The sequence below is a fragment of the Scophthalmus maximus genome, chromosome 8, assembly GCF_022379125.1.
Source record: "Scophthalmus maximus strain ysfricsl-2021 chromosome 8, ASM2237912v1, whole genome shotgun sequence".
Classification (NCBI taxonomy): Eukaryota; Metazoa; Chordata; class Actinopteri; order Pleuronectiformes; family Scophthalmidae; genus Scophthalmus; species Scophthalmus maximus.
Genome location: NC_061522.1, coordinates 400,964 through 422,798, shown reverse-complemented (window position 1 = coordinate 422,798; position 21,835 = coordinate 400,964). Strand labels below are relative to the sequence as shown.

The following is a 21,835-nucleotide window of genomic DNA, read 5'->3' as shown; positions in this document are numbered from 1 at the left end:
CTGGCTAATATTAATGTAACTAAGATTATAGTTAGTGAAATATTAGTCACAGTTTAATCTTTTCACATATAAGTATGAATCTGTCGTTTGTATGATGGAACGTTGCATATAATAATAACAATAGTAATATGATTTGTTAGTGTATTTTTTCATGGTAGACATTAACATGTTAACATGCATATACCTGACGACCTGACCCCTGACCCCCTGACCCGACCTCGGCGGGAAGCTGCCGGACGTAAGCGTCAAACAGACCGGAAACCGCGGCTTTGACCTTCAAAATAATACAGTTTAAAATGCGTGCGCTTTCTGAAAAGCGTCATCTGAAAAGATCAAACTGAATTAATTTTTGGAAAGAAATTTCAGATGACGGGATGTGTGTGGTGTTTGTAATAACTCATGATATTGTGCACGAGTCCATTTGAGGATATTTATAAATTAAAAACCCTCTATAATAACACGTTAATTGCATCATATCTTTCTGCTTTTTTGTTAATGACTCGAAACTTGAAAATATTTTCAAACTTCATTAAAAAACAGTTCACGTTGAGGATGAACACATGAGTGAGTCATTGTGTTGACGTCACAGGAGCAGAAACACCAGCACCACCAGTTACAATAAAACCTTATCGCGGTATTTTATTTTGAACGTCCATAACCGGAAGTGGTCGTGTCGGTTCTGTCCGTGTGGCGCTGTCGGTGATCCCTGAGATTCCGTTAACATCCAGACTTCGCTTCACCGTTTGGACCGTTTTCCGTCTGTGTGACCGGGAGTTGCCGCGACTCTCCGCCGGGTCGCGACGCCTCTCAACCGCCTGCAGCTCGTCGCTCGTCGCGGATGCGCGTTTCCTCCGGCGGTGAAGCTGTAATCTCCGGATCTCAGACGACGGGATCTGACGCTTCCGTTTGTCAAAATTGTCTCAATTTTCTGCCGGTCCCCCGGTCCCGTGTCCCCCGGTCTCCCGTGTCCCCCGGTCCCCCGGTCCCGTGTCCCCCGGTCCCCCGGTCCCGTGTCCCCCGGTCCTCCGGTCCCGTGTCCCCCGGTCCCGTGTCCCCCGGTCCTCCGGTCCCGTGTCCCCCGGTCCTCCGGTCCCGGTCCCGTGTCCCCCGGTCCTCCGGTCCCGTGTCCCCCGGTCCCGTGTCCCCCGGTCCTCCGGTCCCGTGTCCCCCGGTCCTCCGGTCCCGGTCCCGTGTCCCCCGGTCCTCCGGTCCCGTGTCCCCCGGTCCTCCGGTCCCGGTCCCGTGTCCCCCGGTCCTCCGGTCCCGTGTCCCCCGGTCTCCCGTGGCCCCCGGTCCCGTGTCCTCCGGTCCCGTGTCCCCCGGTCTCCCGTGTCCCCCGGTCTCCCGTGGCCCCCGGTCCTCTTGTCCCGTGTCCCCCGGTCCCCGGTCCTGTGTCCCCCGGTCCCCCGATCCCCCGGTCCCCGGTCCCGGTGACGGGCAGCAGCCGACACGTGCGTCACGTTATTGATCAGATGTGTCTTTGACACCGGAAGCTCCGTGTTCCGCCCGGTCCCCGTGACCTTCACACGCGGTCCCGGGAATGTCCCGGTTCAGACCAGAGAACGTTCCTGTCGGTTCCGGTTCCAACAGTTCAGGTCGATAGATAATACAATATATATATATATCGTAGCTTTATTGATTCAAACATCACATTTCTGCTAGTTTCAAAGAAACTACGCATAATAATTTGTGTCGTTTGTGATCAAATATCCGAGATGTTACCAAGAATTATTTGATGTGCTTACGGAAAATACAACAAATTTAATTGAAAGGACTTTACTGTAATAAAATGGGCTTTTACTGTTGCCCAGTGATATTTTAAAAAGCACCAATAATTCTGTAAAAAGTTAATGATTTCATAAACTAAATACAAAAAATATACATTAAATCATTTCCTCTCACACAAATTGTATATATTATATATATATTTTTTAAGTCCTGCAACATTTTATAGAAGGTAAAACTTTTATTTTTTTAATTAAAACCTTAAAATTGTCTGTTTATCTAAACGTGATGAGTCATATCTGTTGGGTTCATAAAGTTTTTACCCTCAAAACCAAACTTTGTAACTAAGTAGCACGAATCTCACAATGTAACGAATGTCATTGTTACGTCGTCAGTTTGAAGTTTTTCCGGATGTTTGACCTGTAACATCCCGACGACGTCAACGTGTTTCTCACATTTTTTTTTAACTACAAAAGTCGACGTTAGTACAACGAACTTCTGTTCAGAAGGTTTTTAACATTTCATACGTTCACGAGAGATTAAGGTTTATTTTTGTATTTTTATTTCTGTATGTTGCAGAATTAAAGGGACAGTAAACAGTTTTATTGAGACATGACGAATTTCCTGTGGCACAAAGTTAAATTTAATTAATTAATTTAAATCAGCTGCAACGTTTACAGTTAATTTTTTTTTTACTGTGAAAAACAAAAAGCGACTGAAACTAAAAGTTTTGTCTTTGATTGGTTGTTGTGTCGATTAATTCGGTTTGAAGCACAAAGAGTTTACAGGACGAGCTGCAGCTTTGAATCATGGGAATTGTAGTTGGTTGTTGCAGTGTCAAAGAGACGGGACCCAGCAGCCTCAGGACCTGCTGCAGAGCTGGATGAACGGGGATCCCACTGTTTCCGTGTTGGTACAGGACGCCAGAGGGGTTTTTCGCGGCAGATGCGACAGAACTGCTCAGAACTCATCGGACTTCCTGGTTGGAGACCTAGAAGACGCTAGTTTTTGTGTTTTTCTCGTGGATGTTTATTAACGGCGGGTTTTCGGGGGGGAACATGTCGGATAAGACGGCTCCTCGCTGCCAGCTGAGGCTGGAGTGGATCCACGGGTACAGAGGTCACCAGTGTCGGAACAACCTGTACTACACCGCGGGGAAAGAGGTGGTGTACTTCGTGGCTGGAGTGGGCGTGGTCTACAACACCCGGGAGCACACCCAGAAGTTCTACCTGGGACACAACGATGACATCATCAGGTGAGGCGGGAGAACGTCAGCTGATCAAATGTCGGCGCTGGCTTGTGGCTTGCTAGCTATGCTAATGCAGTAGAGTTGAAGGTCTCTGGTGCTGCCCTCTGCAGGCAGAGAGCCTGCAGAGGGCAGCACCACACACACACACACAGTCACACACACACACAGTCACTCAAACACACACACACACACACACAGTCACACACACACACACACACAGTCACTCAAACACACACACACACACACAGTCACTCAAACACACACACACACACACACACACACAGTCACACACACACACAGTCACTCAAACACACACACACACACAGTCACTCAAACACACACACACACACACACAGTCACACACACACACAGTCACTCAAACACACACTCACTCACTCACTCAAACACACACACACACACACACACACAGTCACTCAAACACACACTCACTCACACACTCACTCACTCACTCACTCACTCACTCAAACACACACAGTCACACACACACACACACACAGTCACACACACACACAGTCACTCAAACACACACACACACAGTCACTCAAACACACACACACACACACAGTCACACACACACACACAATCACACACACACACAGTCTCACACACACACACACACACACACACAGTCACACACACACACACAGTCACTCAAACACACACACACACACACACAGTCACACACACACACACACAATCACACACACACACACAGTCTCACACACACACACACACACCTGCAGGTGTCGCTCTGACCCAGTTCAGGAGCTCGGTCCAGTTTGTCGCTCTGACCTCACAGACACTTTGTCAATGTTCACACTCGATGGTTTTTGAAACATCGCTGCGTCTCTGACTGATGAACACAAGTTAATTGAAAGAAATGAAAAGGAGTGGAAATCAGATGAACACAGCGCCGGAGGAAGTGGGGGGTTGGTGGTGGAGTCATGCGGCCTGATGGGACCCGAGCGCCTGAGGAAAAATGACGGATGATGAAGACGAGCTAATGAAGCTGTTGAAACAGTCCATCCCATCATCCTCTGCTCCGTCACCACAGGTCTCTGTTGGCGGTTGTTCAGTTTGTTGGTCCTGCTCTTTTATTGAGAGTGAAACATCTCGACACCTCGTTCTCTCTCCTCACATCACGAACAAAGACACAAGGAAAGGATGAAAGTGAAGGAAACATGGAGGACATTTAGGATGTTTCCTGTAACAATCATTGACTGTATTTAAGGATGGACGACAAAAGATGCCTCCCAAAGCATCATGATACAGTCTCTGTTCGTCTTTATATACAGTCAGTGATCGTCTTTATATACAGTCAGTGATCGTCTTTATATACAGTCAGTGATCGTCTTTATATACAGTCACTGATCGTCTTTATATACAGTCACTGATCATCTTTATATACTGTCACTGATCGTCTTTATATACAGTCAGTGATCGTCTTTATATACAGTCAGTGATCGTCTTTATATACTGTCACTGATCGTCTTTATATACAGTCAGTGGTCGTCTTTATATACAGTCAGTGGTCGTCTTTATATACAGTCAGTGATCGTCTTTATATACAGTCACTGATCGTCTTTATATACAGTCACTGATCATCTTTATATACTGTCACTGATCGTCTTTATATACAGTCAGTGGTCGTCTTTATATACAGTCTCTGATCGTCTTTATATACTGTCACTGATCGTCTTTATATACAGTCAGTGGTCGTCTTTATATACAGTCTCTGATCGTCTTTATATACAGTCTCTGATCGTCTTCATATACAGTCAGTGATCGTCTTTATATACAGTCACTGATCATCTTTATATACAGTCACTGATCATCTTTATATACAGTCACTGATCGTCTTTATATACAGTCACTGATCGTCTTTATATACAGTCACTGATCATCTTTATATACACTCAGTGATCGTCTTTATATAGTCAGTGATCGTCTTTATATACAGTCACTGATCATCTTTATATACAGTCACTGATCGTCTTTATATACAGTCAGTGATCGTCTTTATATACAGTCACTGATCGTCTGTATATACAGTCAGTGATCGTCTTTATATACACTCAGTGATCGTCTTTATATAGTCAGTGATCGTCTTTATATACAGTCAGTGATCGTCTTTATATACAGTCAGTGATCGTCTTCATATACACTCAGTGATCGTCTTCATATACAGTCAGTGATCGTCTTTATATACAGTCAGTGATCGTCTTTATATACAGTCAGTGATCGTCTTTATATACAGTCACTGATCGTCTTTATATACAGTCAGTGATCGTCTTTATATAGTCAGTGATCGTCTTTATATACAGTCAGTGATCGTCTTTATATACAGTCAGTGATCGTCTTTATATACACTCAGTGATTGTCTTCATATACAGTCAGTGATCGTCTTCATATACACTCAGTGATCGTCTGTATACACAGTGACTCACAGGTTTGAGGCTCAGTCGTCCTCTCAGGTTCTCCAGCAGTGCGTGCTGTCGGGACACTCTTGTCACTGACCTGAGACAACAAGGAGACAAATGAGTCAGGAACAGATGTGGATCTACATGTAACTGTCTGGATTCATGGTCTCCAGAGTTTCAGTCAGTTATCGTCTTTATATACAGTCTCTGATTGTCTTAATATACAGTCAGTGATCTTGGTTTGTTCCTTCCTTCCAGCCTGGCGATGCATCCAGATAAGGTCCAGGTGGCGACGGGTCAGGTGGGTAAGGACCCGTTCATCTGTGTGTGGGACTCCTACGCGATGCAGACCGTCTCCATCCTGAGGGACGTCCACACACACGGAGTCGCCTGTCTGGCCTTCGACTCTGACGGACAGGTGAGAACACGCCAATTTTTGGACGTGAACAACCGACGATTGAACGGATGCAGGATGTATGGCAGCGGTGTTGACTACATAGTTTAAAGCGAGAATACCTCTGGCCTGAGACGTCGCCTCGTGGTGTTTTATAGACCAAAGATTAATTGGTAGTTTAATCGATGATGAAAATACTGATCAGATGCAGTAACTGATCTATATAAACTCTGGAAGCTCCAGGATGCTGCCCTTAGGAACTCCTCCATGTAAATCAGAACACAATTTAGAATTAATTAAAGCTACAGTGTGTAATATTCAGAAGAACTTATTCACAGAAATTTTATATAACTAATACTAAACGGAACTGAACTAAACGGTCCAGAATACGTCGCGTTCACGTTGAATTTTCAGACGCTGGAAAGACGGAAACAGAAAATGGAATCAGTGGTGTGCCGCCATAAAGTGTCCCCTGTCATTCGCTCAGTTGGTTCCTGTTTGCAACTTTACCACCAGACGGCGCCAGAAAATTAAAAAAAATTACACACTGGGACTTTAAACTAATTTATTTATGACTAGTCAGTCAGTTTATGGACGATAACGTCGTCCTCGAATCGCGTGGTGTGAATGTCGGTGGCGGGCGGAGCTAATGTTGAATGTGAACCTACTGATGTTTGTTCCCTGTGTGTCGTAGCGACTGGCGTCAGTCGGTCTGGACGCCAAGAACACGCTGTGTGTCTGGGACTGGAGGAGAGGACGAGTCCTCGCCACGGCGAGCGGCCACTCGGACAGAGTACGACTCCTCCGTGTTCACTGTTAGAGAGAAACAGTAGACGAAGAAGTGACGATTAATAAAATCATGTTCAGTGTTGATCAGGTTCAGTTGTATTGACGAGGATTGTCCTGCAGATCTTCGACGTGGCCTGGGATCCGCTCCAGTCCGGTCGGCTCGTCAGCTGTGGAGTCAAACACATCAAGGTGAGACAACGGATGTTTTCATTTATTACATGATGAGTAACTGACATTTACTGATTAGTCCACACATGTATCACAGTAATACTGATCTATGATGGAATAATATACACATATGGCTAAACTGCACGTTTCTGTAGTTCTGGACTCTCTGTGGGAACGCTCTGACTCCGAAGAGAGGGATGTTTGGGAAGACGGGCGACCTGCAGACCATCCTGTGTGTTTCTGCAGCCAAAGACGAGCTGACGTACTCTGGAGCTCTGAACGGAGATGTGTACGTGTGGAGAGGAATCACTCTGACCAGGACTGTCCAGGCCGCACACGGGGTAAGAAAAAATAAATGACAGAGGGTTTAAAGACATAAAATCAAACCTCATAACTCTGAGTTCGTCCTGTGGCTTCGATCCGTTATGCAGGCAGGGATCTTCAGCATGCACGCATGTGAGGAAGGGTTCGCCACCGGAGGACGGGACGGCTGCATCAGACTGTGGGACATCGACTTCAAACCCATCACCAAGATCGATCTGAGAGAGGCGGAGCAGGGATACAAAGGTCTGGACCACGTCCTGTGTGTCGGGCTGAAACATGGTCGATGACAGATCCACCAGTAGTGAAATGCAAGAATAAATTGCTGCTGCTGCTACATGTTTCCACCTTATCAGTTGTTCTGGTCCGAGTGCAATCACTGGTTCTGTTTCAGGTCTGTCAATCCGAAGTGTTTGCTGGAAGGCTGACCGGATCCTGGCAGGGACTCAGGACAGCGAGATCTTTGAGGTCATGGTCCGAGACCGCGACAAACCGGTTCTGCTGATGCAGGGTCACAGCGAGGGCGAGCTGTGGGCTCTGGACCTGCATCCCAAACAGCCGGTCGCCGTCACTGGGAGTGATGACCGCTCTGTCAGGTCAGTCTGACCCACCAACACCCCACCGCCTCTGCCACCAGGCTGCTCATCGATCTCTCCGCTCTGTCTCTCAGGCTGTGGAGTCTTCCTGACCACACTCTGCTGGCTCGCTGCAACATGGAGGAATCTGTTCGGAGTGTTTCCTTCAACAATGACGGCTCTCAGCTTGCTCTGGGCATGAAGGACGGATCCTTCACTGTGCTGCGTGTCAGGTGACCTCACGTATGCTGGTTAAGTTTAGCTGGAGGCAGATTAGAAGTAGTTACCTGCAGTTGCTAGTCCAGCTAACGGCTCTGTTTCCATTCAGTCAAAGGTAAACACAGATTAACACAAGCTAAATCATGTAAATGTTCAGTCTAAGGGGACCAAGGACGGAGCCTTGTGGAACTCCGTCCTTCAGTTTCCTGCCATGAACAGCTCTGGTTGGAAGACAAAGAGCCTCATTGAGAAAAACATGAAGATGAGATAACAAACCTTTTCCTTCAGGGACATGACAGAGGTTGTACATATCAAGGACAGGAAGGAGGTGATCCATGAGCTCAAGTTTTCTCCAGATGGCTCCTTCCTGGCGGTGGGATCAAACGACGGGCTGGTTGATATCTACGCCGTCGCCCAGCGATACAAGAAGGTGGGCGAGTGTTGCCGCTCCACCTCCTTCATCACCCACCTGGACTGGTCGGTCGATGGCCGCTTCCTGCAGACCAATGACGGTGCTGGAGAGCGACTCTTCTACAGGATGCCAGGTACCAACTTCATAGTCTCTGGTTCCAACAGTCTGAGGGTCAAGTTCTTTACTTTTTATCTGTCTAGAGTTTGAGCTTGATGCAGGATCAGTCTAGAGAAGGACTTTGAATCAAATCCTCCTTGTGCAGACCGGGGGATTAACGTACCTTTAGACTTGTCTCCTGAAGACCATTGTCCTTTGACCTCCAGCAGGGAAGCTGGTTCCTAAAGAGGAGGCGAAGGGGATTCACTGGATGACATGGACAGGCGTCGTTGGGGCCGAGGTGAACGGCATCTGGCCCAAATATTCCAACATCACCAACGTGAATTCTGTGGACGCCAACTACAGCAGTGCCGTGCTGGTAACCGGAGATGACCTCGGCCTTGTCAAACTCTTCAGGTTCCCCTGCCTGAAGAAAGGTGAGTCTCATCCAGACAACTGCAAGAACATTTCCAGGTTCTTTCTTAGTAACTCGGGTACTTGGTACCTGACTGGAGGAACCACAAATCTGAATTTACATATTGGGCCCAAACTGTTGTCACTACTTGTGAATCTTTTTGTGATGAAGCAGGAACTTTAAGGACCTTGACTCTTAGGTATTTTTTTTTTTTAAACTTTAGTTACTTACAAAATGTTATATTTTATTTTATAAGGGATTGTAAAGGATTTAAAATGCTACAGGTCTCCAACTTTCGTCGAGTGTTCTTCAGTTCTCAGATGAGTGCTGAGTTGTTTCTAATGACTTCTCATAATTTATGGATCAAACTGCTTTATGAACTCCTCAGTCTCCCTCTGTAAACTCTTCATCTTCTTCCTGAAACAGGAGCCAAATTTAAGAAGTACATCGGTCACTCTGCCCACGTAACCAACGTTCGCTGGTCGAATGACCTGCAGTGGGTCGTCAGCACCGGTGGTGCCGACCATGCAGTCTTCCAGTGGCGGTTCCTACCTGAAGGTGTCATGAACGGCGTATTGGAGCCCCTCCTCCAAGGTAAGACCAAGAGTCCCCACCTCAGCATTTGTCCCAAATAACAATGACCCACAAACCCTCGTGGACCTCTACATTTGCTACATCTGTGAACCCTGGATTAACGCCTGAATCACCATTTGTTATCCCTAAATAACGATATAACACTCACTAACATGCTGTTGATAAAGTTTTTTCTCTGGGTGGCGTCTACAGAGGGCTACGCCGACTCCAACAGTGGGGAGTCGGACTCGGATGTTTCGGACGTTCCGGAGCTTGACTCGGACATCGAACAGGAAGCTCAGACAAGCTACGAACGACAGGTACCCAGGAAATAAAACCCATCGCACTTTGTAATTAATCTACGATAAACCCGTCTGATCACCTGTCTCCGTCTGCAGGTGTATAAGGAGGACCTGCCTCAGCTGAGGAAGAAGCTGATTGGGTCTCTGAAGCGGCAGAAAGCTCCAGAGGAGGGGCTTCGTCTGCAGTTTGTTCACGGGTAAAAACATAAAACTGTCGGTCAAACTATCAATACGGCTAACAACTAGGTTGTCTCTGACATTTATTTCGGCTATTTTGTTTCCTGAAGGTATCGTGGGTTTGACTGTCGTAACAACCTGTTCTACAGTCAGGCGGGGGAGGTGGTCTACCACGTGGCCGCCGTCGCCATCGTTTACAACCGGTTGCAGCACAGTCAGAGGTTTTACCTCGGCCACGATGACGACATCCTCAGCCTCACCGTCCACCCGCTCAAAGACTTCGTGGCCTCCGCACAGGTACGCCCGGCCAATCGGAGCACAGCAGGTTACTGTCAGACTGACTGAGACTGATTGGCTGTCTGTTGCTCAGGTGGGCAGAGACCCAGCCGTCCACGTCTGGGACATCCAGACCCTGAAGTGTCTGTCACTGCTGAAGGGACACCACAGCCGAGGAGTGTGTGCCCTGGAGTTCACAGGTACACAGTCTTGACCTGGTCGTTACCTCATCACATCGACTGATGATGCACAGATTGTCATCCACATATCTCCAGTTTTTATTCCTGTCACCATTTATTTTACCTAAACCAGCAACTGTTAGCATTTGGTATTTCTTAAGCACCATTTGGTCGCTATGTCAATCAACAGCATTCGCAGGTTCTGTTTGTCAGAAGATTATGTTCTGTAACTCAGCACTTGATGTCTCCTGACTCCTTTCTCCGACTCCTGACTCCTTTCTCTGTCTTCTGTCTTTGACTCTGTGTCCCTTTGTCTCAGTGGATGGGAAGAATTTGGTTTCGGTTGGAATCGATGATTTTCACTCCATTGTTATTTGGGACTGGAAGAAAGGAGAGAGACTGGCCAAGGCCAGGTACACACACCTGACTAATACACACACACACACACACACACACACACACACACACAATTGTTGTTGTTGTTGTTGTTGTTGTTGTTGTTGTTGTTGTTGTTGTTGGTGGTGGTGGTGGTGGTGGTGGTGGTGGTGGTTGTGGTGGTGGTGGTGAACTGCAGACTGGTCCTCTCTTCTGCTCTGTGTTGCGTTCAGGGGTCACAAGGAGAAGATCTTGGTGGTGAGGAGTAATCCCTTCAGGACGGACAAACTTCTGACCGTGGGGATGAAACACATCAAGTTCTGGCAACATTCAGGTAAAATCAGCGTTCGTCCACTTCCCTCACTTTCATCCTCGTTTCCTTCACTTAGTCTTAGTTCCTCCCACTGAGGATATGAGAGAGGAATCAAGGACACAAGGCGTCTTTCTCTGTATCTAACGACAGAAGCACAATTGATGTGATACAGATGTGACAGCTGATCTCACAGCTCGCCTGCTCGTTTCGGCTGGGATCCGTCTGTATGCTAAGTTAAGCTAACAGTTGGCCCCTGCTGCTAGTGTTCATGCTGATCTAAAATCTGTAATCTTTTTCTTTGTGAAGAAATGATCACTTGGACAAAACCATCAAACGTTTGTCCATCCTCATCCTGCAGGGGGCGGTCTCACGTTTAAACGAGGTATATTCGGGAACCTGGGTAAACAGGAGACGATGATGTCGGCGTGTTACGGTCGATCTGAGGACCTGGTTTTCTCCGGAGCCACAAACGGAGATGTTTACATCTGGAGAGAAACAACGCTCATCAAGACCATCAAAGCCCACGACGGCCCCGTGTTCGCCATGTGCTCCCTGGACAAGGTGCCACACCACTCATCCATCTTTAAAACACCTGTAACCTCTGTTGTTTCTTACCGTGTTGCGTTCACTGTCCAGGGTTTTGTGACGGGGGGGAAGGACGGCATCGTGGAGCTCTGGGACGACATGTTTGAGAGATGTTTGAAGACGTACGCCATCAAGAGAGCCGCCCTGTCTCCGTCATCTAAAGGTGTCACACACAGAGGTTAGCCTCCTGTTGTCTGTCTTCTGTCTGTGGTGTCTCATTGGTTTTATGGTTCTGGAATAGGTCTGCTGCTGGAGGACAACCCGTCCATCCGAGCCATCACTCTGGGACACGGTCACATCCTGCTGGGAACAAAAAACGGAGAAATCCTGGAAATCGACAAGAGTGGACCCATGAGCCTGCTGGTTCAGGTGAGACTGAACCAGCAGCCGCTTGTTTCATTTCCCTCAGAGATAAATGTTACCTGTTTAACCTGTGTGTGTTATGTTCAGGGTCACATGGAGGGGGAGGTTTGGGGATTGGCAGCTCACCCTCTACTTCCTGTCTGCGCCACCGTCAGCGACGACAAAACTCTGAGGATCTGGGAGCTGTCAGCCAATCATCGCATGGTCGCCGTCCGCAAACTCAAGAAAGGTGAGACACACGACCAACAGCATGTTACTGGCTTTGTGAGATGCTCACCACTCTCACCTGTATGTTACCTGTCAGGTGGGCGGTGCTGTGCCTTCTCTCCTGACGGCAAAGCTCTGGCCGTCGGTCTGAACGACGGCAGCTTCCTGGTAGTGAATGCCGACACTCTGGAGGACATGGTGACCTTCCACCACCGCAGAGAGCTCATCTCCGACATCCGCTTCTCCCAAGGTACCTGAACTCACCACTCAGGTGTGACGCATGGTGAAGGTGATTGGTCCGTCAGCGATGGCTCACAGCTCTGTGTTTCAGATGCTGGGAAGTACCTGGCCGTGGCGTCCCATGATTCCTTTGTGGACATTTATAATGTCTTGACCAGTAAGAGAGTTGGCATCTGTAAAGGAGTCGGCAGCTACATCACTCACATCGACTGGGACTCCAGAGGTGAACACGCCCACACCTCTCAACACACCTGTACTGATGCTAAGCTAACAATCGCCTCCTTTAATGTGGTGCCATCACCATTCACACCATGACTGAACTCAGCTGTAGCTGTATTCTGAGAGGTTGATCTTGTTGCTAACATGGTAAACATTAGCAAGTCAACATGAAACTTCGGTCGAGTCTCGTGTTCATGAGGTCATGTCCAGTCCTGATATTTTCCAGGTAAACTACTGCAGGTGAACACCGGAGCTAAAGAGCAGCTGTTCTTCGAGGCTCCGCGAGGACGCAAACAGAACATCAGTGTGGCTGAGGTTTGTTTTTATTTTCTCATGATTCAATGGATCATCCGGATGTTTCTGTTTGTCTGAATACACCTTTGTTTCTGTGTTTCCAGTTTGAGAAGCTGGACTGGGCGAGCTGGACTTCAGTTCTGGGTCCGACCTGTGAGGGAATATGGCCGACGCTCAGCTTCGTCAATGCTGCCTCGCTCAGCAGAGATCGCAAACTGCTCGCCACTGGTGACGACTTCGGCTTCCTCAAACTGTTCAGCTTCCCGTCAAGGGTGAGACTCGAGGGAACACAGCCATAGAAATCATGGTTAAAGAGAATCTTACTCTGTCCTTTATCAGCTTCTTCCCATTCTGACTTTTCATGTAAAAATATGATCGCAGGGCCAGTTTGCAAAGTTTAAGAAGTATGTGGGTCACAGCACCAATGTGACGAACGTCCAATGGTCCAATGACGACTCCATGCTGCTGTCAGTGGGCGGGGCCGACACAGCACTGATGATCTGGACCAGAGAGCCGCCGGGACATAAAGAGAGTAAAGCCGTGGACAGCGAGGAGTCGGACGACGACACTGAGGAGGACGGAGGTAACACAGTCGTAACAACACCACACAGAGACTGTGGACAGATTTACAGAAGAAAGGGTTGAACTAGCTACAGAGGTCTAAGGATTAGTTCTGGAGGATTTGGGACTAGCTCCACAGGTCTTAGGACTAGTTCTAGAGGTCTGGGCACTAGGTCTGGAGGACTGGGGACTACAGTAGCTACAGAGGTCTAAGGATTAGATCTGGCGGTCTGGGAATTAGTTCTGTAGGTCTATGGAATAGATCTAAAAGTCGGGGTCTAGCTCTTGGGGTCTGGGGACTATCTGCAGACCTCAAAGTTCCTCGCTGTCAGATGTGACACCACCTCAAGTGTTGTCAAGGTGATAGACATCCTTTCCACTAAAGGAACACAAACTCAGTCAGCCTCCATCTGAGTGACAGGGAGTTGACCAGCTGTGTCGCGGACTGGTTGTGTTTTCAGGTTACGACAGTGATGTGGCCCGGGAGAAGGTGGTGGACTACGTTACCAAGATCTACTCTGCCAGCATCAGGAACATGTCTGGAACCAAACCTCACCTGCAGCATAAGGAGCTTCCTGTGGACGAGAGGTACTGACTGTGACTGAAGGCTCATCAATACCACCTCCACATCACTTTACTCACGACTTACGTTCTGTCTGGGTTTGATCACAGACACACAATCATCTGCAAGTTTGATCTCATCAGTTTCTGAACTGTGCCACTGTTTGTCCTTCAGGCCTCCGGTGAGTCGAGCTCCACCGCTGCCGGACAAACTGCTGAAGAACAACGTGACCAAGAAGAAGAAATTGGTGGAGGTCAGTATGAGCTCTGCCTTAACTTCAGTCCACTGAGACCGGACTGCACTTCAAGGAGACGTTTGTTTTTCAGGAGCTGGTCTTGGAGCACGTCTTCGGGTACAGAGGCTCCGACTGTCGCAACAACCTGCATTACCTCAACGACGGCAATGACATCATCTTCCACACGGCCGCCACCGTGGTGATCCAGAACCTGTCCGCCGGTTGGTAAAACTCTCAGGTTGTGCTTGTTACTTTGAATGTTGTTGTTCATGACCTTCCACTTCTGCTTCCTGTCCTCACAGGAACTCAGAGTTTCTACCTGGAACACACCGACGACATCCTCTGTCTCACCGTCAATCAACATCCAAAATACCAAAACATCATCGCTACGGGACAGATCGGTGAGTCACAGGACAGGAAGTGTCTGAGCTTGTGTTCCTGCTAATGTCTGGTCATGATCCACAAACATGGACACGTCTCGTCCTGGAGCCTCCACCAGGACCAGATGACACGTCGTGACATGTTACTATGCGACAGGAAACAAAGCGATACATCGTGATACAAAATCTCATTATCTCGAGTCATCAACCATTTATTAATAACCTGACAGGCACCTTTTGAAAATTCGAGACTGTACCACATTAAAACTTGAACAGTATTTGAGTCACACGACAACACTGACTTCTCGTGTGTCGAACTCTAAACTCTGGTCTTTCCTGAACAGACGCAGGGTCCTAACGTTGCTCACCATGTTGTTCTCACGCATCAACCAGCTGCTTTTTGCCCATTGCACTTCTTTTCTTTTCCACTGCTTCCTCATTGTCACCGCTTCACGTCATCATCAGGTGACATCACTGACCTGCCAGGTAAGACTCACTCATCACTGATCCATTCACACACATAATTCTGTTCACGCTCACCGGAGATCTCGGTGTTTAACTTGTCGATGTCGTTGCTCTTGGTGTGTAGAGGCTGAAGTGGCTGGTGAGTATCAGCAGCCATGTTCCTGTTCAGGTCTGATTCTGTTCTTCCTTTAACTCCAATATTCCATGATTAAGTGTTTCTATTTGTCTGCCGTTCCTCTGTTCTTAGTTTTGTTTGGTTCCATTTCTACCTCAGGTCCTTGATTCCCTGTGTTCTTGTCTTCTCAGTGATTTGGTTCTTTGGCCCCATGGTTCCTCACAGTCTTTCATTAGATCCACAGTTCCTGGGAACTTCTGTTTGTTTGTTTGTTTCCTTAAATCCTTAGTTTCACGTTTTCATAACTGCTAAGAACCTCAACACCTTAGTTCTTTGGTTCCATAGAACACTAGGTCCTGGTATTAATGTGTGCTGGATGCTTTGCTTCTTTGGGCATCTTAAGCCTTTGGTCTGTATTATCACTCTGCCTGGGGTCCCTGGGGTTGAGACAGTTCCTAAGAACTATGGGACCCCGGGTTGGGTTAAAGACAACCTCGGAGGTCCTTACCTTCTCGACACCTTAGCGTCCTTGGTCCTATTGTTCCTTGGTTCCCCTGCTAGCCTCAGGTCCTGGGCCCCTTGCTGCCTTGGCGCCTTGGTTGTTCAGCTGTTTGGTTTCTACGGTTCTCATCTCTGCTCACAGGCCTCGCCCCATCAATCCACGTGTGGGATGCCGTGACAAAGCAGACGCTCTCCATCCTCCGCTGCTCGCATGCAAAAGGTGTCGGCTATGTAAACTTCAGCGCTACAGGAAAGCTGCTGCTGTCTGTCGGAGTGGAACCTGAACACACCATCACTGTGTGGCGGTGGCAGGAAGGTACGGACATTTTCTTTCAGATTAAAAAATACAAATGATATCATAAATCTTCCTCCTTCCAGCTTCTAGAGGATAAGAGGCAGCAGTGTTTTCTGGCCCTGCAGATATCGAGATTCAGTTTATAGATACCAACACAAAGCACAGAAAACATCCCTTTGAATAGTCCTTACAGGGGTTTCACAGCTAACCACTGACCTCTCTGCTAGGCACCAAGGTGACGAGTAAAGGAGGCCACGCTGAGCGAATCTTCGTCGTGGAGTTCAGACCAGACTCTGACACCCAGTTTGTGTCAGTAGGGATCAAACACATTAAGTTCTGGACTCTGGTGGGAGGATCACTCATGTACAAGAAAGGAGTGATCGGCTCAGTGGAGGACGGCCGGATGCAGACCATGCTGTCTGTGGCCTTTGGTGCCGTAAGTTAAACCACAAGTTTAAAACTCCGGCTCATCCTCAAAATAAAAATATATAAATCGTTTTTTACAGAATTTGTAGTAAGTATTTGTCTTATCTAGAACAACCTGACGTTCACTGGTGCAATAAATGGAGACGTGTTCGTGTGGAGGGAGCACTTCCTGGTGCGGGTGGTGGCAAAGGCCCACAGCGGTCCGGTCTTCACCATGTACACCACCCTGAGGGATGGACTCATCGTCACAGGGGGAAAGGAACGGCCGTGAGTACTCACAGACCAACATATGTCAACCTGATAGAGATTGTAAAGTTATTTACATTCCAACAACCAGTGTGTCTTCAGGTCAGTCAGCCTTTCAACACATGTGGTACCTGTTGGTCAACACATTGGAGGACAGACTCCACAGATGAAGGCACCAGAAGCCAAAGCTGGATAACTTTAGGTACCAAGTAATCAAAAGACATTGTGAAGAGGACAGTTTTCAGACCTTTCTCCAGATTAGAATAGCACACGGCAGCGGATGGTCACGTGTTGCCAGGTGTGCTGGATATATCTGGTACCAGAGTCAGGTAAACAGAACCCCCTCCCGGAACGCCCTCCTTCAGATGATGACAAAGAATCTCAGCAGGAATAGTGACGCTGGACTGGGCTGAGACTTTTAGGCAAACCCTTGGTCTGGTGTGTGGTAGGAGCTGGTCATCATCCTGAGGTCCACACATAAGTCCTGTAGATGGAACGACATCTGTTGGATGAAGACAGTGGTTCTACTGGATAGAGAGGAGGAGGTCTGGAACACCCTGCTAGGCCGGCTGCCTCCAGGACCCAAAATGTTTGTTGTCTTTCACAGGACTAAAGAGGGCGGCGCCGTGAAGCTCTGGGACCAGGAGATGAAGCGCTGCCGAGCATTTCAACTGGAGACCGGTCAACTGGTGGAGAACGTCCGCTCCGTCTGCAGAGGGAAGGTATGAGCACATCAGCATATAAAACCACTGTCTTATATTTGGTATCAACTCAAAATCAATGTTACGGTTGCAGGGAAAAACTGCAAAGTGTGACAGGACATTCAGGACACAATAAACCACAGAGCAGTTTCTTCAGAATATTAACAGACAACATCAGCACACAAACACAAACACACACAAATCCTAATGTTTTCATCAAGACATTTTTTATCACCTGGTTCAATTTTTACTTAAACCCTGAGATACTGCAGGCGTTGTACCAGTCCGTCGTGGTGAAGAGGGAGCAGAGCCATGAGGCATAGCTTACGAACCTCACCTGTGGTCATGAGCTCTGGATAGTGACCGAAAGAATGAGATTGCGAATACAAGCGGCCGACATGAGCTTCTTACGCAGAGTGGCTGGACTCAGCCCTAGAGAGCAGGTGAGAAGTCGGGACATCTGGAGGGAGCGAGGAGTAGAGTCGCTGCTTTTTTGCGTTGAAAGGGGTCAGTCAAGGTGGTTTGGGCATCTGGTTAGGACACCTCCCTCCGGAGGTCCAACTGGGAGGAGACCTAGAGGTCGACCCAGAACTCGCTGGAGGGACTACATATCCCATCTGGCCTGGGAACGCCTCGGGATCCCCCAGGGTGAGCGGATAAGCGGAAGAAGAAGATTGATGGATGGGTTCCTTTTTCAGGGACATTTCTCTGAGACTATATAAAGTGGTCTGGGTACAATGGTCCTGAAGTGTCTGATAGTGACGTTCACTGGGGGGTTTCTGACTCGTCTCTTTGTTCTCTGTGATCCAGGGGAAAATCCTGGTGGGAACTAAAGATGGTGAGATCATAGAAGTTGGAGAAAAGAATGCTGCGTCCAACACCATGATCAATGGACACACTCAGGGTGGAATCTGGGGTTTGTCAACTCACCCTTTCAAAGACGTCTTCATCTCCGCCAGTGACGATGGGACCATCCGAATATGGGACCTGGCTGATAAGGTACAAGGCTGAAGACTGATTCGACTGGTTGACTTTAGAGGGTTTTAGATCTTTCTCTGCTTTACGTCCTTCATCTACTCATATACTGTGTTTTCTGTTAGAAACTCCTGAACAAGGTGAGTTTGGGTCACCCTGCCAAGTGCACCTCCTACAGCCCCAACGGAGAGATGGTCTGTATCGGCATGGAGAACGGCGAGTTCATCGTCCTGCTGGTGAACTCCCTCACCGTCTGGGGCAAGAAGAGAGACCGCAGTGTCGCCATCGAGGACATAAGGTACAACGTCAGATATCAGGATGGTTGCAGGATGTTTGTTCCTCAATCAAATAAACCTACCGTGGTGCTTTTCTTGTGGTTCAGGTTCAGTCCAGACAACCGGTTCTTGGCGGTGGGTTCAGTGGAAAGTGCTGTGGATTTTTACGACCTTTCTCTTGGACCGTCCCTGAACCGGATTGGTTACTGTAAGGACATCCCAGGCTTCGTCATCCAGATTGACTTCTCTGCCGACAGTAAACACATCCAGGTAAGTAATGAATGTTAAGTTGTGACCTGGGTCGGTCTGGTGATTGGTGGCCTTGTTGCTGTGACCTCAGTGAAGATCTTTCAGGTGAACCAATGTAAAGATCTCCTCCTGCTCTGTCCCAGGTGTCCACCAGCACCTACACCCGGCAGGTGCATGAGGTTCCCTCTGGGAAGATCGTGACGGAGCAGCCCGTCGTAGAGAGGATCACCTGGGCAACCTGGACCAGGTGATGTAGAACCGAGAAACCGAGAAAACTAACATTGGAGCTTAAGAATTCAGATGTAGAACTAAGAGAATATCTATTGAGTCAAGTAAACGAGTTGTAGAACGTAAGGAACCACGTGAGGATCCAAGGGAACATAGAGCAGGGTGTAGGTAACTTACCGTAGAACCAAGGAAAACAAATGTTGGTCCTACCTACAGTATAAAGTCTACAGAACATGTTGTAGAACGTTCTATGAGACCGGAGGATCCCAGACATGGACCAGTGTTTTTGTGGTTCTAGCTTCCTGGGCGACGAGGTTCTCGGAGTTTGGCCTCGGAACGCAGAGAAGGCGGACGTCAACTGTGCTTGTGTTTCCCACGCCGGCGTCAACCTGGTGACGGGAGACGACTTCGGCCTCATCAAGCTCTTCGACTTCCCCTGCTCCGAAAAGTTTGTAAGTGAACGCGGCTCGTCGAGGCCTCCGGCAGCTTTTGGTTTAGATGAGTCGAATGTTTCCGTCCAACGTGTGACGTCGTCACCCGCCGATGTTTTCACAGGCGAAACACAAGCGATACTTCGGCCACTCTGCTCATGTGACCAACATCCGCTTCTCCTGCGACGATAAATACGTGATCAGCGCCGGCGGCAGCGACTGCAGGTGAGATAAGAGTCAGTTTCCTGTTTACTGAGTTGTAGTTCCTGCTCTGTGCCTGCAGGGGGCGGAGCTGAGCTGTGAACACAGTACGAGGGGAAATGTTAGAAATAAAATTAGAAACAGAATCAACAGATAATAAATATAATGATGTATATAAATCTAATACAGACAGTTGATATGATTCTGACACTCGTTCTTCTGTTTCCTCCTGTCGACCAGTCTATTTGTGTGGAAGTGTCAGTGAGTCCTCCACCTGAGTCCTCCACCCAGACCCTCCACCGGAGTCCTCCACCTGAGTCCTCCACCCAGACCCTCCACCTAAGTCCCCCACCTGAGTCCTCCACCCAGACCCTCCACCTGTCTCCTCCAACTGAGTCCTCCACCCAGACCGTCCACCTGAGTCCTCCACATGAATCCTCCACCTGAGTCCTCCACCCAGACCCTCCACCGGAGTCCTCCACCTAAGTCCCCCACCTGAGTCCTCCACCCAGACCCTCCACCTGTCTCCTCCAACTGAGTCCTCCACCCAGACCGTCTACCTGAGTCCTCCACATGAATCCTCCACCTGAATCCTCCACCCAGACCCTCCACCTGTCTCCTCCAACTGAGTCCTCCACCCAGACCCTCCACCTGAGTCCCCCACCCAGACCCTCTACCTGAGTCCTCCACCCAGACCCTCCACCTGTCTCCTCAAACTGAGTCCTCCACCCAGACCCTCCACCTGTCTCCTCCACCTGAGTCCTCCACCCAGACCCTCCAACTGAGTCCTCCACCCAGATCCTCCACCTGAGTCCTCTACCCATATCCTCCACCTGAGTCCTCCACCTGAGTCCTCCACCCAGATCCTCCACCTGAGTCCTCCACCTGAGTCCTCTACCCAGATCCTCCACCTGAGTCCTCCACCTGAGTCCTCTACCCATATCCTCCACCTGAGTCCTCCACCTGAGTCCTCCACCCAGATCCTCCACCTGAGTCCTCCACCTGAGTCGTCTACCCAGATCCTCCACCTGAGTCCTCCACCTGAGTCCTCTACCCAGATCCTCCACCTGAGTCCTCCACCCAGATCCTCCACCTGAGTCCTCTACCCAGATCCTCCACCTGAGTCCTCCACCCGAGTCCTCCACCTGAGTCCTCCACCTGAGTCCTCTACCCAGATCCTCCACCAGAGTCCTCCACCTGAGTCCTCCTGAGTCGTCGTCTGGACTCACCCGAGGCTCCACCTGATCCAGACCAGACAGGAGGTGCGTGCGAGCTGACCGGTTCAGTCCCAATGTTTTAACGTGAAACATTAGTCGTTAGGTTTGTTGCAGTTCTTCAGTTGAGCCTCTGTGACGACGTCGTAGCTGTTTGGTGTCACGTGTCTCTGTTTGTCAGGATGTGCCTTTCTCACAAACTCTGACCAAACGTTTGATACAACTTTATTTATAATCGTGGTGCTACGAACCTGGTGCAGCAGATACACACCGTCACCGTCTGCTTTGTTTTTGTATCTCGTACTGTCTGATGATGATGATGATGATGATGATAACCATGTGACTGTTAGTCAAGTAGAAAAAACAAGACGAAGATGGATCTTTGTTTGATCCCAGTTATTAAGTGAAGATGTGAAAACAAAAGATTTCTACCTCAAAACAAAGGAAGTTTAACTGAATAATAATATTTATGGTAGAAACTAGATGCCGTATTTATTAGAATTGACCTGTAAGGGAATGTGGACGACGCGCATCCTCTTCTGACCACAGGGCGGCGCTGTGTTCACCTGCTGTAGAAATAAAACATGTCATGTTTGGTTTGAAAGGAAAATACTTTGAATTATTTACTTGAAGACTCGTGTCATTTTTGAGAAGAACAACACAAACATCTGTATATAAAGACGATCAGTAACTATATAACGATGGCCACTGACTGTATATAAAGACGATCACTGTATATAAAGACGATCACTGAGTGTATATAAAGACGAACACTGACGATCACTGACTATATAAAGACGATCAGCGACTGTATATAAAGACGATCGCTGATTGTATAGAAAGACGATCACTGACTGTATATAAAGAC

The 21,835-nt window shown here is 48.3% G+C and overlaps 1 protein-coding gene across 6 annotated transcripts; it reads left to right on the top strand.

Moving 5' to 3' along the window:
- The first annotated feature begins 1,343 nt into the window (after positions 1-1,343).
- LOC118311943 (echinoderm microtubule-associated protein-like 6) lies at positions 1,344-20,121 on the top strand. 6 transcript variants are annotated; one of them, XM_035636108.2, is made up of 43 exons: positions 1,350-2,980; positions 5,674-5,833; positions 6,504-6,602; positions 6,719-6,787; positions 6,922-7,107; positions 7,198-7,333; positions 7,482-7,683; positions 7,758-7,895; positions 8,170-8,426; positions 8,617-8,826; positions 9,231-9,398; positions 9,591-9,697; positions 9,776-9,876; positions 9,967-10,153; positions 10,227-10,332; positions 10,631-10,724; positions 10,920-11,020; positions 11,358-11,560; positions 11,636-11,747; positions 11,826-11,953; positions 12,035-12,176; positions 12,252-12,404; positions 12,486-12,617; positions 12,840-12,928; positions 13,012-13,179; positions 13,289-13,490; positions 13,930-14,056; positions 14,205-14,283; positions 14,357-14,486; positions 14,568-14,666; positions 15,111-15,131; positions 15,235-15,249; positions 15,869-16,042; positions 16,249-16,457; positions 16,557-16,714; positions 17,301-17,415; positions 18,205-18,393; positions 18,495-18,667; positions 18,752-18,914; positions 19,037-19,140; positions 19,420-19,573; positions 19,677-19,777; positions 19,994-20,121. In XM_035636108.2, the coding sequence occupies exons 1-43, from the start codon at positions 2,751-2,753 to the stop codon at positions 20,016-20,018; spliced, it is 5,916 nt and encodes a 1,971-aa protein (XP_035492001.1). In that variant the 5' UTR covers positions 1,350-2,750; the 3' UTR covers positions 20,019-20,121. The 6 variants fall into 6 exon arrangements, with proteins under 6 accessions (XP_035492004.1, XP_047189899.1, XP_035492001.1 ...); XM_035636107.2 differs by having other exon boundaries at positions 15,235-15,279; XM_047333943.1 differs by having other exon boundaries at positions 1,349-2,980; positions 12,035-12,404.
- Positions 20,122-21,835: the final 1,714 nt, after the last annotated feature.